Here is an 18,556-nt window from a genome sequence, read left to right as displayed (position 1 = left end):
ATTTTTGCTATTTGTACGAAAGAGGAAATTGCATTATTGAATTTCCCTTAAAAATCAGTCCTCGGTTTTTATGGGCTTGTTCAAATTGGAATTTAAAAAAAACCTATTTAACAAGCATAAAATAATTAAAAAAAAAAATTAACGTTATATCTTATAACGCGATTCTCCTTATAATGTAAATACAGTCAGTCGCATAGTTTCTTGAAGCGTCGCGTGAGCCATATAAGTGTATTTGTTTTGTCCATGTTTTTGAGAATTAGAATTATCTGTCTCCTATGGATTTCGTTAAAGGTGACTAAGGGATATGCTTATACACTTGGGATTCTTTTTTTAGGTGATGGGCTTGCAAACTGTCGCTATTTAATTCTCAATTCTATTATTAACCAAACAGCTGAACGGGGTCTATCAGTATTTTCGAGACTGTTGGCTCTGTCTTACCCCGCAAGGGGTATAGACGTGATTATATGTATGAGTGTATATGATCGAACCTTGAGAAACTTCGTAACAAAAATTCGTAAATAAATAATTTAAAGTTTAAGGTAAGGACTTAATATATATATTTTTTTCTAAATTGATACTTTAATTTTAGAAGTTTTCTACAAATTTATAATATCAATAATAATAAATTCACATTAAAACCGTTAAAATAAAATAAATAAATTCGAAATACTTTTCAACGCCGCCATTTCTCTAAAAGAACTGAGTACAGTCGGACGCAGTTTCTTAACGCCCCGCCCAAGGCGTTCCTTGTCGACGTACGTATGAAGTTCCCTTTTTGTTGTCATTTAAGTTTCTACTTTTGTTCGAGTCAAGTTGTAAGTGAACGTTTTTAGGGTTCCGTTCTGTACTTAAAGCCGTTTTGACGGTCTTTATGGGGCAGTGGTAGTGGGTTTGACTGTGGTCCCGGGTTCGAATCCCAGCTAGGGTATGATGATAAACGAACTTTTGTTATTGGTTTGAGACTTATATATTTATATAATTAAGTATTAGTATCTCGTAACACAGGTCTTGAACTTACTTCGAGGCTAACCAAATATCTGTTGGAACTTACCAGATTTGTCCTGTATAAAAAAATGGCAAGAATTGGACCGTATTACTGAGACTATGCTATATAAAATATATATATATATCTCATGAACCGTGGTCAAAGTTATTTAATCAGTAAAAACTTATAACTAGATTAGATAAATGTTCAAGGCCTCCTATACAACATACATGTTCTTTTTGCTTGCATCTTGAAACAGATAATGGCAACATATTAACGGTATTTGAAAAATATAAAACATTAAATTATCTGGAAGAAGTTCTGGAAAAGTAAAAGAATAATCCAGCAGTATATCTTCCTCACCACGCAGTGATAAAACTAGATAGGTATACGTCCAAGGTCCGTATAGTGTTCGATGTATCATCAAAAGGTTCAAATCACGTATCTCTTAACGAAGAACTGATGGTATATCACGGTAAGTCTTATGTCCTTTACCAATATACATCTACAAATTTCATCAAAATCGGTTCAGAAGTTTATCACAGATACCTAAAGTTCAGCAAAGTTGTAGAATATGGATGGTACGGAACCATTCTTGCAAAAGTCTCAGTCGCACTTAACCATTTTATTTTTTTTCTTCGTCGTCCTCGGAACCTTTGTGGATCGGTTTTTCACTTGCCAGTTTGTTTCTTTATTTAAAAGTGGCTTTTCACTTGCTTTCCTTGAATTCGCTTGTGATCGCGATCAGTTATTTTTTTTGTTTTTAGAAACCTTATTCTATTTTTGAAAATTCCATTTTTCATTGGCGGTATAATAAATAATTTTTGTTAGTTACACTTGGGAGATTAATTGATATGAAATATTTCGAAGTAATTTTTTTTGATTTTCTCTGAATACTTTGATCGTGGAGATATTTTTGGGAGATTATGTTTTTATTGGTGGTATAGATAAAACCTGGTTAAATAGAAGTACAATGAAGATACGAGATCTGCCCTTAACCTTAGTTCTTTTAAAACACTATTTAAAAGACAAGACTGCTGGCTCTGTCTACCCTGTAAGGTATAAAGACGTGATTATATGTACGAGTATGTACTGTATTTTAAGGTGTTTTTGTTTAGTAATGTCCAGTAAATTGTAGTGGAAGTCGTGTGTAGCAAATTTAATGTGTTTGTAGCACGTCGTAGGCATTCGTAGACCCCGCGTAGCAGGTGCTACGAAAAATCACCTGCGCCGTAGTATGGTACTCGCGACGCATTTCTATTGCCGGAAAAGCTATTGCTGTTTCGTTTACACGTCATAATAAAAAGCGAAACAGCGATAGTTGTTCGGTTGATAAAAACAGTGGTAGTCAAACAGTGACAGGTTGCCAGTACATCGGCTAAATGGAGGATCCGAAGTTTGTTAGCTTATATCTTAGTTGCTTTTTACGATGTCCGTATGAAAGCAATGAAGTAGTCCTATGTCCTATTCTATAGTACCCGGAACCACACGGCGAATAAAAAGAAATTCAATAAAAAAAAACCTTAATTTCAGTTAAAAATTTCTGCAATTTGACCATTTATTAGTTATTGAAAAAAAAAAAAACAAATACAGACAAATACCTGAAAAACATACAAATTTATGTCTCAATTGCAAACTTGGTTAATTTTTCAAAAAAATACAACTGGCTGGCAACATTTGTAACGTGTAACTTTTTAATCTGTACAAATTGGCCGTGTCTGTGAATCGAGCCTAATTACGAATGTGTACGTAATCCCGGTGTAATGAAGCCGATTCAAATTGCCCTTTTGATGTTCCCGCTTTATTTGAAACGTGATGTCAATTTCATTTTGTAATTTATAGAGTTGTAAACTTGTTATTGTAATTTTAATAAACTGTGATGTTCACGTAAGAGAGCTGAGAGATAATTTAAAAATAGAATAACTAAAACCTTTATTTGGAGCCGTGTGGTTCCCGGCACCAATACAAAATAGAATAGGACCACTCCATCTCTTTCCCGTGGATGTCGTAAAAGGCGACTAAGGGATAAGCTTACAAACTTGGGATTTTTTTAGGGGATGGGCTAGCAACCTATCACTACTTAAATCTTAATTCTAAATAGCTGAGCGTGGCCATTCAGTTTTTTTTCAAGACTGTTGGCTCTGTCTACCCCGAAAGGGATATAGACGTGATTATATGTAATGAATGTATGTAACTGTAATACTACGGAGGAAGATTATTTTGTGAAAAGAAATCACAATAAAAAAATAAAAAAAACTCGAATCAGACTTGAATTTTATACATTCACCCATCATTTATTCCCAACAAATTTCACATTTTCCACGCAAATCCGGGTAGGATCAGTCAGTTCCTTACAGAAATCCGAATGGGACGAAAAAATACAAAAGCCCTTTATCAAAATCCACTGACATATTTTGGGGACTTTCATTGTGGTAACACCGGCGGAGTAGTTTGTTCGCGACATTAGTTTTGTCATGTTCTATAGAAAAAAAATTGAGGAAAACCCTTCTGCTTGTATGTAGTGAGGGACTCACGTATTATTGTGTAAAAGTTTTTCTTTATAAATATAAAAAGTTAATATATATATAGTTTACTAGCTATTGCTTGCGGCTCCGACCGAGTTTAGGTCTTTTTTGGCGTAACCTACACACACACACACACACACACACAATATTAACCACGTCATTTTACTTTCCACGGGTTGAATAATGAAACTAAAATCCAGTGCCGTGTGGTTCATGGCACTAATAAAAAACAGAATAGGAGCAATCTATCTCTTTACCATGGATGACATAAAAAGCGACCAAGGGATCGGCTAATGAACTTCATTTAGGCAATGAGGTAGCAACCCAATTGAATCTCAATTCTATTAGAAAGCCAAACAGCTGAATGTGGCCTGTCTGTCTACCCAGTAAGGGATATAGACGCGATTATATCTATGACTTGCTGTACCCGTGACTTCGTCCGCGTGGAATAGTTATTTTTGGCATCATTGAAGCCATCAAGGATGAATATTTTCTCCCGCTTTTTTGACAATTTCCATTATTCTTCGCTCCTTATAGTTGCAGCATGATGATAAATAGCCTAAAGCTTTCCTCGATAAATGATCTATTAAACACAAAAATAATTTTTCAATTCAAACCGGTAGTTCGTGAGTTTAGCGCGTTCAAACAAACAAACAAACTCTTCAGCTTTATAATATTATAGTATAGATTATACGTAAGAGAGAGAGAGACAAAATAATAAAATCATACTTGTATCCCCACGTCTGCAAACTTAATGAGTTGCCGTTCAACTCTGAAAAGTTCCCAACACCAATATTTGGTTACAACTTGCGCATGTTAACAAAGGGTGCCATATTATATTAACCGACACGAACTTACCCAAATTTATTGCGAAAATCTACGAACGAACTTCCACTAACTAAACGCCGAAACGTACCTTTTACATAACCATTGCTTCTTGAACACATTCGAGAATTTTTTCCATGAAACAAAAGAAGCGATGGATATTGCAGAATTTGAAATTGTTGTTGTTGGCAAGTTTAGTGAGGGTTTAGAGATGAGGGTTAAGTATGAAGGGTGCTAAGTTTGGACAGGTCGTCGGGTGCATCCTACCGGGAGGTGCAAGCAAATGCAGCTGATGACACGTATGCACTATTATTAGACAAAAGATTGAGTTACGTTCTCAAGTTATTGCATTTAGAATGACGGTGGAAATTGCAAAGGTGAGGTCAGATTGATGAGAATTTAATGGGAGTGCGCATTGTTGAAAATTGAAATCTAAATGATTTTACGGATAAGACGATTTAGTTTTTATAGAATGAAGTTAGTTCGAAACTTGGGTTACTATATCAACGATACAATATTTTATAATAAATGTTTATATAAATAAACATTCAAAACCCAAGCCAAGTAGAAAAAGTTCATTTCTCATCATGCCCTGGCCGGGATTCGAACTCGGGACCTCTGGGTTCACAAACAATGGCCTATAGTTACCAGATTCCATACATATACTCACGTCTATGTCCGTTGCGGGGTAGACAGAGCCAACAATCTTGAAAATACTGATAGGCCACGATCAGCTATTTGGCTTACTGATAGGCAAATCTTATGATAAATAGATAAAAAAAATATAAGATATTTATTCAGTTTACAGATTATCGTCATGAAAATGCATAACTTACAAAACCATTAATACGCTTCTAAACTTATTCAATTTAAGGCTTTAACTAGTTCTAATAAGGTCGCAGTTGGGGTTTTGGTATTATCTCTCAACCAAGTTAGTATTTATGAGTGCATTAGCTTTCTTTAATTAAGCCACTGACTAAAGCCAGGTCGAGATTACCGAGGTAAATTTTAAGTGGAGATTTCGTAAGGCGTGTAAGATTTACGCGTTGCAAAATAATGTGACTGTTTTAGCATAATATCACTTACGATTCCTTATTTATTTATTTTATTTATTTATTTATTTATTTATGTACACAAATTCCTTCCTTGTTTTCCTTTTCATTAACCTGTACGGGATAAATAAATATAAATATATACGGGACAAATAACACAGATTGAGTTAGTCTCGAAGTAAGTTCGAGACTTGTGTTACGAGATACTAACTCAACGATACTATATTTTTTAATAAATACTTATATAGATAAACATCCAAGACCCAGACCAATTAGAAAAAGTTCTTTTCTCATCATGCCCTGGCCGGTATTCGAACCCGGGACCTCCGGTGTCACAGACAAGCATACTACCGCTGCGCCACAGAGGCCGTTATTAGGCCGGATAAACAGAGCTAACGGTCTCTTGAAAAGGCTTTAACTACGTGCAACTGTATACACGGCTTAATGATGGAATTAAATATTGGCTTCAAAGATATGATCGTTTATTTAGTTTGTGCCGTGTGATTCCCAGCCCAAATATAAAAAAGAATAGGACCACTTCCTCTCTCCTCCTCCACCTCTCGAATCCCAAGTTTATAAGCCTATCCCTTTGTCGCCTTTTACGACATCCATGGGAAAAATATGGAGTGATCCTATTCTTTTTTCTATTGATGCCGGGAACCACACGAGTTCACACGACACTTTATTTATGTATTGTATGTAAATTAATGGTTAAAATACATTTAACCCAAGAGTTTTCAACAAAAGAGTAATGTATGTGGATGACGCGATCAGATCTCGTGATCGCTGTCTTAGTAAAAAGTTATTGTATGTATGTAAAAAAAAACCTATCAATAAAGGACTGCACTCAAAAAAAAAACAGCATAACTCCATAGACTGAATTAGTAGCACATCGCGGCTGATTGTAATGTTGCGTGTGCGCTGATAGTTCACGCCAGATAATGTTTACGCTCATTGGATGTCACTATTCGTGACACACTGCTCCACAGATAAGCTAGATATAAAGATTGATTAGAATATGCCCGCGGCTCTCAATACATTAAATTACGTCTGTATGGCTTATTGATGGAATTGAAATTCAAATAATGACAGTGACAGGTGAAAACAATATTGTGATAATTTCTGTTCCCGCGCAAATTAAAGCAGTAAAACTTTTTCTAACCTAACACTTTTAATTTTCTTTAAAAAAAGATGTAGTCTCTGCCTACCCCTCCGGGAAAGAGACGTTATTTTATGTATGTGTGTATGTTAAAAAAAGTCTTTTACATGAGTAATTATAAATCTAATTAAATTAAACCGTTATAATAATTAAAAACATCGATCGTTTGACATATTCGTAAACATCAAATAACTACGGATAGGTCAAACCAAGTTTGTAAGCCTGTACTTTAGTCGCCTTTTACGACATCCATGGGAATGAGACGTAGTCCTATCCTTTTTTTTTATTGGTGCCGGGAACCAAACGGCGCTAGTGCCACGGATACTACATACTTCAGGTAATTACAAAAACGATGCATCTTAAATAAAACTCGTTATATTAAGATTAGTTCGTCATTCACAGCGCGCGTGGGTCTCAGCCATGAACGAGCTTAAAAAAATAAGGATTAAAAATAGTGACAGCACCAAAATGGCGGCCGTAGACACGTGAAGTAAATGGGGTATTGCCGCCTCATGTAATTACAGTTTATCTGATGTATACGGACATTTTTTTTACGTATTAAAAATAGGACAGGTGTTGCGAGTGGCAATAAATTATGAAAGTTACAAAAGTGCCGTGTGGTTCCCGGCGCCATTAGAAAAAAAAATAGGATAATTTCATCTCTTTCCCATATCCCTTGCGGGGAAGACAGAGCCAAGAGTCTTAAAAAGCCTAATAAGCCACGTTCAGCTATTTGGCTCAATGATAGAATTGAGATTCAAATAGTGACGGGTTGCTAGCCCATCGCCTAAAAAAGAATCCTAAGTTTGTAAGCCTATCCCTTAGCCGCCTTTTACGACATCCATGGGAAAGAGTCGGAGTGGTCCTATACTTTTTTGTATTAGTGCCGGGAACCACACGGTTTTAATGACTGCATTATTTATTAACAGTAAGAAAATAAGTAGGTACGTAAAATAATTAACAGCACATCTTAAACAATCCGCAGACAGCCTGAATCCTTATTGATCAGCTTGGGCATCCAAAGATTACGGCAGGCCGGGTAATTTCACCATATTTATGACTTTAATTAAAAGCTTAGCCCAAAATTTATGGGCCGTAGGCAGGTGTGTGTATTATATTAGCGCGATAGTGTTAGTAGTTGTATGATAAGTGTCGACTTCTTAGTACAGTTGTTACATCTATACTAATATTATAAAGCTGAAGAGTTTGTTTGTTTGAACGCGCTAATCTTAAGAACTACTGGTTCGAATCGAAAAATTATTTTTGCGTTGAATAGACCATTTATCGAGGAAGGCTTTAGGCTTTATAACATCACGCTGCAACTAAAAGGAACAAAGAAATAATGGAAAATGTGAAAATAATTAGAAGCGAAAAAATAATGGAATATGTGAAAAAAAAAACGGGGAAAATTATTCATCCTCGAGAGCTTCAATGATGCCCAAAATGACTATTCCACGTGGACGAAGTCGCGGGCACATCTGTCTTATAATTTGTGTTTGTAAAGGAACCACTGTAAGCAACAGTTAGTCTGCCACAAAAAAGCTGAGCTCAAAGGAAGGTTCTTGTGTTCAAGCCTACTCGAGCCCGCTGACTTGCGCTCAGTGCTGCCCTCTTCAGATGTACACGGATTATACTTGTTGCTTTTTAAAATCGTTTTACGGTCTCTGTTAACTGCGGTTGGTAAACACACACAAGTCAGGTTCAAAAATAACTTGTTTTTTGCACAGATAAAGACAAAAAAAAACAATGCAAAAATCTTGGCGCGCTAAGTTATCTGCGCGCGTACCAAGACAAGTTCCAAATTTAAAATTGGCGCGAACGTGCGTTATGTATTAGTGATAGCTTCTGATTTCTTTTTCGAAACCGTAAACAAATAACGCAGGCGCCTCGGTCGTCAAAAACTAAATATACATTTTAAGTGTAAACAATTATTATGAAAACTCAAAATTAAAGATCCTCATGAAATTATAGTTATATATAATTTAGAGGCTGAAAAAGGGTACCTTTCATCCTGGTTAAAACTATAGTTCCCATAGGACATACATACATATAATCACGTCTATATCCCTTGCGGGGTAGACAGAGCCAACAGTCTTGTAAAGACTGATAGGCCACGTTCAGCTATTCACGATAGAATTAAGATTCTATCTTAAATAGTGACTGACAGGTTGCTAGCCGATCGCCTAAACGAAGAATCCCAAGTTTATAAGCTACCCCTTAGTCGTCTTTAATGACATCCATGGGAAAGAGATGGAGTGATCCTATTCTTTTTTCTATTGGTGCCGGGAACCACACGGCACTAGTTCCAATAGGATTTGCGAACATCCCGTATTTTTTTTGATGGCTCTGAATTCTGTTACGTCTATATATTTTTCTCTGGTAAAATTTAGGCTGCCATAATGTTTCCGGGTAATGCACCTAATGACATTCGGTAACGCCTTCCACATGCACTATGACAAATGACTAATGCATTCAAGTAACTATTGGACTGCGACGCGTCATCCATCATTGTTGAAGTGCAAAACGAAACACGCTGTAGATACAACTTTGTCTGGTCGATTAATCACTCTGTATATATAAAGGGGGCTGTGGACGGTGCGATTTTTATAGAATAGAATAGATTTATTTTATTACAAAATTGGATAAAAGGTATCACTTATTGACGTCACATCACTTATATCTAATTATAACTGTTACCGCTTCCAAAGCGCGTGAGTAGGAGACGCGGCGGAACAAACTACACTGCACCATTTTAACCGGACGTCAATTAACAAATGTAGATCTCTTAAATCTAAATCGTGGACGAATGCACATTGTCTACATTATAATATAGATTATGTGAATGATATAGATTATAATAATCACGTTTTTATCCCATACGGAGTCTCGAAAACTATAAAAAACCACGGTCAGCTATGTGGCCTGACGATGGAATTGATATTGTTATTAAGAATATATTATAAATGCTAACTGATTGCTGAGAGTCGCTCGATCACTACCGATCATTGTAACATGACCGCCTAAAAGAAGAATCCCAAGTTTAAAAGCTTATCCCTTAGTCGCCTTTTACGACACCAATGGGAACGAGAAGGAGTGGTCCTATTCTTTTTTTTATTGGTGCCGGGAACCGCACGGTCTTATCATTCATGCGGTTAATGTGCGTAAATATTATGAAGTTGACGTTGAAGAAGAAAATGCTGCAGTGCAGTTTGTTACCGCTTCTTCTGCACTGACGCCTTGGAAGCGGCAGTAAACTTAGTTTTTAAGTAATTTATTTGACGTCAACCAATGTTGCTAAACCATACGTTTTGACAATTATTAAGCGATATAGTATCCTATAAAAATGAATAAAAATTTTGAATTTTGTGCATTATAGCGAATAGACCCCTTTTACGTTCTACGTGCACACGAAATTCGATTAAGGTCGTGTTTTCAACGTGTTTTTGCTTGTTGCTGCGACTCCATCGTTTTCTTTGTGATATATGAAGATGCCGTGGATTTTTGCGAATCACCCGACCGTTTTAAAATAATGCTGGTGCATTAATAACGTTAACGATGCTTCGCTTTGTGTCTCGTATCGATGAGTCTGAAAATGCTGTACTTTTTTGGTTATTCGATAAATCTTTGTTTGGCCACGTTCAGCTGTTTTGTTTTACGATAGGATTGAGATTCAAATAGTGACAAATTAATTTATTTGTTAGATATATACATACATACATATGGTCACGTCTATATCCCTTGCGGGGTAGACAGAGCCAACAGTCTTGAAAAGACTGAATGGCCACGTTCAGCTATTTGGCTTAATGATAGAACTGAGATTCAAATAGTGACAGGTTGCTAGCCCATCGCCTAAAAAAGAATCCCAAGATTGTAAGCCTATCCCTTAGTCGCCTTTTACGACATCCATGGGAAAGAGATGGAGTGGTCCTATTCTTTTTTGTATTTGTGTCGGGAACCACACGGCACTTGTTAGATACGCTGAACTTATATTTTCCGTGTAGTGAAAATAAGCTTTTATGTGACGTCGTGACGCTGCGGTCTCTCTCCACAGCCCTGGAGCCCTATATAGACGGGCACACGCCCCGGGCCATCGTCTTTGGACTACTACAGCTCACAAAGTAAAGTAGCTCGCTATCCTCAGGCGTCTAATTGCAAGATCTCGTGTCTATAGCTAAACCCACGCCCTCCTAAAAAATCTAGAACTCGTCCCAATAAAGGTTGTAGTTGTTCTATTTTTAAATAATCTCTCATCTCCTCGACGGCCTCTGTGGCGCAGCAGTAGTGCGCTTGTCTGTGACACCGGACGTCCCGGGTTCGAATCCCGGCCAGGGCATGATGAGAAAATAACTTTTTCTGATTGGCCTGGGCCTTGGATGTTTTACTATATGTATAAGTATTTATTATAAAAATATAGTATCGTTGAGTTAGTATCTCGTAACACAAGTCACGAACTTACTTCGTGGCTAACTCAATCTGTGTAATTTGACCCGTATATATTTATTTATTTATTTATTCTCTTACCTGCGACGTTTTACCTTAACGTCATATTTACTTAGCCTATTCTATAAATAAGCGATGAATCTAGATATTAATACACGTTCATTGCCTACGGAATTACAGGTAATAAATACTATAATCCTTAGATACGTTGTCGCTCCAATGTGGCGATCGAAAAAAGAGTTGTAGCAATGATGCCGACGCGCTTAAAATATTACTCTAGTCGGGTTTGGTACAAGTTATAAGCGGAATTCTAACTAATATTAAAAATGCGAAGGATCGTTTGTTTATTTCTTTGTTGCCTTTTCACGCGTTCGCCGTTAGTGATATTAGGTCCATACATTCATTCGTATAAACACGTTTGTATCCCTTGCGGGGTTGACAGAGCTAGCATTCTTGAAAGACTTATAGGCCACGTTCAGCTGTTAAGCTTAATAATAGAATCGAGATTCAAATAGTGACAGGTTGCTAGCCAATCGCTTACAAGAGGAATCTCAAGTCTAAATGTCTACTCTTAGTCGCCTCTTACGACATCCATGGGAAAGATAATGTAGTGGTACACACGGCACAAATTAGTATTAGTTGCATAAATTAATGATACAGAAAAAAAAAATACATACATACATATAATCATGTCTTTATCCCTTGCGGGGTAGACAGAGCCAACAGTTTTGAAAAGACTGATAGGACACGTTCATCTGTTGGCTTAACGACAGAATCGAGATTCAAATAGTGACAGGTTGCTAGCCTGTCGCCTACCTAGAATCCTTAATTTCTAAACCTAACCCTTAGTCGCCTTTTACAACATACATAGCAAAGCGACGGAGAAGTTCTATTCATAAAAAAAAAAACATATTTTTTTTTATAACTTGCACCACAAAATAAGGGCCGCGTTCGCTCGTATGCTCCAGGGAAATCTTTTCGACGCCAACTCGGGGCGAGTCGGGATTAACTTTCGCTTAATATGTCAATACGATGCCCTCATACATGCATTTTACATTACCTACATACTATCGGAACTCGCCTTGCGGTGAGCCCACCCTAGGGATTAATACATACGCAATATTTTTCATGGGAATTGTCCGTTATAGTTGTTACACGGGTGAAGTGGTCTTGTAGTTTTAACTAGTTAGACGGCCTCTGCCGTGTGGTTCCCGGCATCAATACAAAAAAAGAATAGGACCACTCCATCTCTTTCCCATGGATGCCGTAAAAGGCGACTAAGGGATAGGCTTACAAACTTGGGATTCTTTTTTAGGCGATGGGCTAGCAACCTGTCACTATTTGAATCTCAATTCTATCATTAAGCCAAATAACTGAATGTTTCATCAGTCTTTTCAAGACTGTTGGCTCTGTCTACCCCGCAAGGGACATAGACTTGACCATATGTATGTAAATGTATGTATGTAGACGACCTCTGTCGCGCAGCGGTAGTGCGCTTGTCTGTGACACCGGTGGTCCCGGGTTCGAATACCGGTCAGGGCGTGATGAGAAACGAACTTTCTCTGATTGGCCTGGGTCTTGGATGTTTATCTATATAAGTATTTATTATAAAATATAGTATCATTGAGTTAGTATCTCGTAACACAAGTCTCGAACTTACTTCGAGGCTAACTCAATCTGTGTAATTTGCTCCGTGTATTTATTTAATTTAATTATTTATTATTAAGATACGTCGTTTTTTAGAAAGGACAGTCTGTGTTCCACATTCTATTCTAAGTTTGGATATTTGTCAAGTTGACGTTGTAAAAGAAAATGCTGCAGTGCAGTTTGTTACCACTTCTTCTGCACACTACACCTTGGAAGCGGCAGTAAACTTAGTTTTAAGTTATTTATTTGACGTCAACCAATGTTGTGAAACTTAAAGATTTGACAATTATTAAGCGACTAGCTGTTGCCCGCGACTTGGTCCGCGTATATTTCAAGTTGAATCTACATTAATCTATACATATAATAAAACAGTAAAAAATTTATTGTTCGTACATTTGGTATCTTTGACTGAAATGGATAGAGGGAAACTTAGAAGGAATAATAGAAAGCAAAAATATATTTTTTTAATTTCTTGTCTGTCTGTCTGTCTGTTTGTATGATCACGATTATCTCCGATAGTACTGAACCGACTTACTTAAAACTTTCATCAATAATACATAATTTAAATACCTAACAAACCAAAAATTTTTTTACGTGAGAATTACGCAGTTATGTGCGGCAAAACCAGAATATTATCAAACTGATTTTCACTTATATTTATATGTTATAGGTGTTATGCTGTCGTACAGTAATAAATGACTTAGAATTTTAAATTTCGTAACTTATTTGCAGGCAAACTCATGCCTTGAATTCATTCAAATATCGATAACTTTTTTAATTTGAAATGGTTTGTACTATTTCAAATTCAAATTCATTTTTTTTATCGGCGTTGTATGTTCCGACTTAAGAAATGTATAAACTAGCTTTTGTTTTTTTTATATCAGCTGTGATGGCAAGCTATAATATAGGCAGAATACATATTTATGATAATGGCCCTAAACCAATAACAATTTACCGGGAACTAGGTATTTGCAAGGCATTTACTATGTATCAGCCGTTAAGCCAGTAATCTTATACAGGATATTAATAGACGAACAGAAGGTTAACTAATTGTATTATTATTCTTGAATTAACATTAATTTTTTTGCCATCATATAATTATATTATGATATGCAAGTTTAGAGCTCGTGGCAAGTGGAAAGAGGTAGTCTCTGCCTACCCCTCCGGGAAAGAGGCGTGATTTTATGTATGTATGCAAGTTTAGATGTCGGGCAGTTACTATTTTACTTAGAGTCTACAAAAAAAACTCGTAAATGGCGACTAAGCGATAGGCTTATAACCTTGGGATTCTCATTTTAGGCGATGGGCTAGCAACCTGTCACTATTCGAATCTCAATTCCACCACACTTGAACGTAACGTCATCAGTTCAGACTGTTGGCTCTGTCTGCCCCACAAGGGATATTGACGGGACTGTATGTATGTATATAAGTCTACTCAAAGCAATAGTCCCGTTGTAATAACGTACTCACAGTGCGGCATAGGCATAGGTCAGGTTATTGTTTAAAGTTAATTATGAATATTGTGTAATAAATAAATAAATACACACGAGGCGTAAGTTGCACTTCTGTTACAAGTGAATTTGCTATGTCTTCGTGTAGATAGCGTTTGTAATGTCGACAAGACTGGCCGTCTATAATTAATTCCATTAATACATACTAATCGCGTTTCAGTTAGCGAACGTGTTGTCCAATGTTTGCGAACGTTTGGCCAACATCTGGGTAGATATAAAATGCATATAAATATATAAAATATATATACATATGTACGTGATACTTCAAAAAGATAAATTGAGAAGAATACCCGTGAAAAGGTACCAAACAAAACAAATAAATTCAATTTTGCTATATTTTTACGCATTTATAATATTAGTGCCGTGTGGTTCCCCGCACTAATATAAAAAAAAGAATAGGACCACTCCGTCTCGTTCCCACTAATTTCGTTGAAGGCGACTTAAGGTTAGGCTTATAAACTTTAAGGCGATGGTCTAGCAACCTGTTACTATTTGAATCGCAATTCTATCATTAAGCCAAACACCTGAACGCGCCCTATCAGTCTATTCAAAACTGTTGGCTCTGTCTACCCCGCAAAGGATATAGACGTGATTATATTTATGTACTTGTATTTCTATACTAATATTAAAAAGCTGAAGAATTAGTTTGTTTGTTAATCTCAGGAACTGCTGGTTCGAATTGAGAAAAATATCATAGACCATTTATCGAGGAAGGCTTTAGGCTATATAACATCACGCTGCAACTTTTAGGACCGAATATTTAATGGAAAAATGTGAAAAGAAACGGGGAAAATTATTCATCCTGGAGGGCTTCAATGATGCCCAAAGTAACGCGGACAAAGTCGCGGGCACAGATAGTGTGTAATATTAGTTGGGATTAAATACAAACGGAAAAAATAAGTACTAACATATGACGCCAAATTGTATGTTTGTATGTCAACCCCATCTGCCAAATAACAAGAAGAAGAAGAAGGGAAGAGATCCCTTCGTGGGATAAGTCCGCCATTGCAAGTGATTTGTTTCTTTTATAACTATGTACTTACTATTTTCATGTTACTGTGTAAATTTCTATGCAATAAAGATATTACAAACAAACAAACAATCAATGACGTACACTATCGCATATAGCTAATTGAAACAGCAATTACACGGTATAATGAGCAATCACTATAGGTTTATCATCAGGTTGGATCAATACATTAATCCTGTACTGAGCACCTTTATTAGGTAACTAGATGTGCCCGCGACTTCGTCCGCGTGGATTAGTTGTTTTGGGCATCGTTGAAGCCGTCAAGGATTAATAATTTCCTTCCGTTTTTTTCACATTTTCCATTATTTCTTCGCTCCTATATAGTTGCAGCGTGATGTAATATAGCCTAAATCCTTCCTCGATTTAAATGGTCTATTCAACGCAAAAATAATTTTCCAATTCGAACCAGTAATTCCCGAGATTAGCGCGTTCAAACAAACAAACAAACTCTTCAGCTTTATAATATTGGTATAGATTGGTCAGGTCAAGAGTATGTATCCGAAATCGACGAGCTTGCGTAAAGAGAGTTATGAATGTGGATGAAGCGGAAAGTGCCGTGTAGTTTGCGACATCAATAGAAAAAAGGAATACGACCACCCCATCTCTTTCCCATGGATGTCGTTAATGGCGACTAAGGGATGCTATTATTAACTTGAGATTCTTCTTTAACCCTAGATTCATAACTATTCGTCCAACAGACCGCGCGAAACGTGAATTCGTTTCTAGTGTTTCGAGTGAAAGAGATAGAAAGCTGACCTCTCAAGTACCTTCCTAGGTCGCTTGACCATTAGTAACGCGAGTGCCGTTGTCTCGCATAGACGTTTTGTTTAAAAGTTATAAACCTATGAACGTCTGAGAGACGAATGCTTATGAATACTGCTACTTTTGACGGGACTGCAAATTATTTTTGTAAAATTGTTTTTGATGAGTTTCGGCTATATAGAGTAAATGTAAGTATATGATATTTTTATATACCTATGAGTTATTAGTTATAGGTACATTTTATGTGATTATTCAAAGTAGTTGTAGTGTATTTTACATAAAATCTTTTTTTTAGAATGGAAGATCGGCAAATTGAGGAGTATTTGAATCGTTTATCTGATTCAGATGATGATTTTACTAGTCAGCAAACGGATGCGGATTTGAGCGAGGTCGAGGATCACGTGGAATTAGATGAAATGGTTCCTACAGATTCCGACAGTGATTACGACGTCCAACCAATACGGCAACAGCAACGCCGAAATGGCGTCATTTTTTCTTCTGATTCTGAAACTGAAGAAACTCCAGGTACTTCTAGTAATTCTACACATTCACGACGTATAATTATTCCATCAGCTCGTAATCTTAGAGGTAAAAATGGTCATAAATGGTCTTCAATGCCTTTTGAATCTATAAATACAAGAACCCCAGCTAGAAATATCGTGCATGTAATTCAGGGATCAGCTAATAACGCTAAGGATATTACGGAACCAGTTGATTGCTTTACTAATTTTATAACTGTTGATATGATTCGTAAAATACTAACACATACAAATAAAGAAATTGAGTTGAGGAGTTTAAAATATAAAGAGAAAACTGCAACTATTTCTTCTACATGTGAAGATGAATTAACTGCCTTGCTTGGATTGCTTTTGTTATCAGCTGCAAAAAAAGACAATCATCTCACGAGCTTAGAACTTTTTAACCCTACTTTTAGTGGAACTCGTTACATATCAGTGATGTCGCGTGAAAGATTTGACTTTTTATTGAACTGCTTGAGATTTGATGATAAAGCTACTAGAAATGAACGCAAAGCTCAAGATAGTTTCGCGCCTATCAGAGAATGGTGGGAAGCGTTCATTCAGATATGCAGGGATAGTTACAAAGCTGGAAGTTATCTCACCATAGATGAGCAACTGTTGGGGTTCAGAGGTCGTTCTCCATTTAGAATGTATATTCCATCAAAACCGAACAAGTATGGTCTAAAAATATTGATGCTATGTGATTCCAAAACAAATTATATGCTAAACGCTATGCCATATGTTGGAAAAACTGAAACAAATGGTGATTCACTCGGATCTTACTATGTCAAGACTTTGACTGAAAAATTATGGGGTAGCAACCGCAATGTCACCATGGATAACTGGTTTACTTCAGTCCCTTTGGCCCAACAGTTACTACAGGCACCATATAAACTAACAATAGTAGGAACACTTCGAGCGAATAAACGCGAAATACCGCCTGAGTTAGTTCAGATCAAAGAAAGGCCTATAGGTTCATCTGTATTTTGTTATGATCGGCAGTGTACGCTAGTATCATACAAGCCTAAAAATAACAAGAACGTTTTCTTGCTTTCTACCATTCACGGGAATGGTACTCTTGCAGCTTCTGGGAAACCGGAAATGATTGAGTTCTACAATTCGACGAAAGGTGCTGTGGATACGTTCGACCAAATGTGTGGAAGTATGTCTTGTAGTAGAAAAACCCAAAGATGGCCCTTATGCTACTTCTATGGTATACTAAATATGGCAATTATAAACTCATACGTTATATACGTACATAATAATGTAAAACTAGGGCGAAAACCTACAAGCAGACGATGTTTCGTGAAGGATGTTTCGGAGAAGTTGACCGAACCGTGGTTACGTAAAAGACGCGAAATGCCAACTTTGAAGAGATGCCTAAAAAGGAAAATCGCTGAAATTTTGGGTGAAACGCCTTCCATTGATACAGCTGGTCCTAGTGGTACCCAAAAAAAGGTTTGCGGTTATTGTGATTATAAAAAACGACGTATGACAAGGTTCCAATGCAAGCAATGCAAAAAATATATGTGTATGGACCATCGCGGCCTCATGTGTGTGGAATGTGCGGATGAAATTTAATTTTAATTAAGTCATTTATATTTATGTTAGGTAATTAAACATATTAAACAGTGCCATACTTGATTAATTTGTTTTATTCACAAGTACCTCTAAACCCATCATTTGAATATAGTCGTCTGTGAGATGAATGTTTATGAATAATGTTCCTCTTAGATAAGGTTATGAATCTAGGGTTAAGGCGATGGGCTGTCACTATTTGGATCTCAACTCTATCATAAAGTGAAACGGCTGAACGTAGCCTATCAGTATTTTCAAGACTGTTGACTCTGCCTACGTGTCGCGATTTCTATACGCCACAAGTCCAAGAGAAACCTAAATCGCGCAAGCAAAGATTCCACGGATTGGAACATATATACAACCTCCAACACAATATTTTATGAATTTTTAAGTACATTAAAAAAAGTTATTAAATTTATTTATTAAACATATTTGTGTGTATCAAGAAATGACTCTTCTACGAAATTTTCTCATCTCCCGCCCATAGTGGGATCCGTAGTCGCCATAGTTAAGAGTGCGAAGTC

General features: G+C 36.6%; 1 protein-coding gene across 1 annotated transcript; it reads left to right on the top strand.

The window, feature by feature from the left end:
• Positions 1-15,838: 15,838 nt before the first annotated feature.
• Positions 15,839-18,098, top strand: LOC132902894 (piggyBac transposable element-derived protein 4-like). Its single transcript, XM_060949806.1, has 2 exons — positions 15,839-16,124; positions 16,232-18,098. Exon 2 carries the CDS (start codon positions 16,233-16,235, stop codon positions 18,033-18,035), a length of 1,803 nt encoding a protein of 600 aa, XP_060805789.1. The 5' UTR covers positions 15,839-16,124; position 16,232; the 3' UTR covers positions 18,036-18,098.
• Positions 18,099-18,556: the final 458 nt, after the last annotated feature.

The sequence above is a fragment of the Amyelois transitella genome, chromosome 19 (genome assembly GCF_032362555.1).
Source record: "Amyelois transitella isolate CPQ chromosome 19, ilAmyTran1.1, whole genome shotgun sequence".
NCBI classification, from domain to species: domain Eukaryota; kingdom Metazoa; phylum Arthropoda; class Insecta; order Lepidoptera; family Pyralidae; genus Amyelois; species Amyelois transitella.
Note: the sequence above shows the minus strand (reverse complement) of the source record. Positions and strands in the feature narration are given on the sequence as shown.

Excerpts from the sequence above, each read along its gene's own strand:
- LOC132902894 (XM_060949806.1), top strand. The coding sequence starts at position 16,233 with ATGGAAGATCGGCAAATTGAGGAGTATTTGAATCGTTTATCTGATTCA.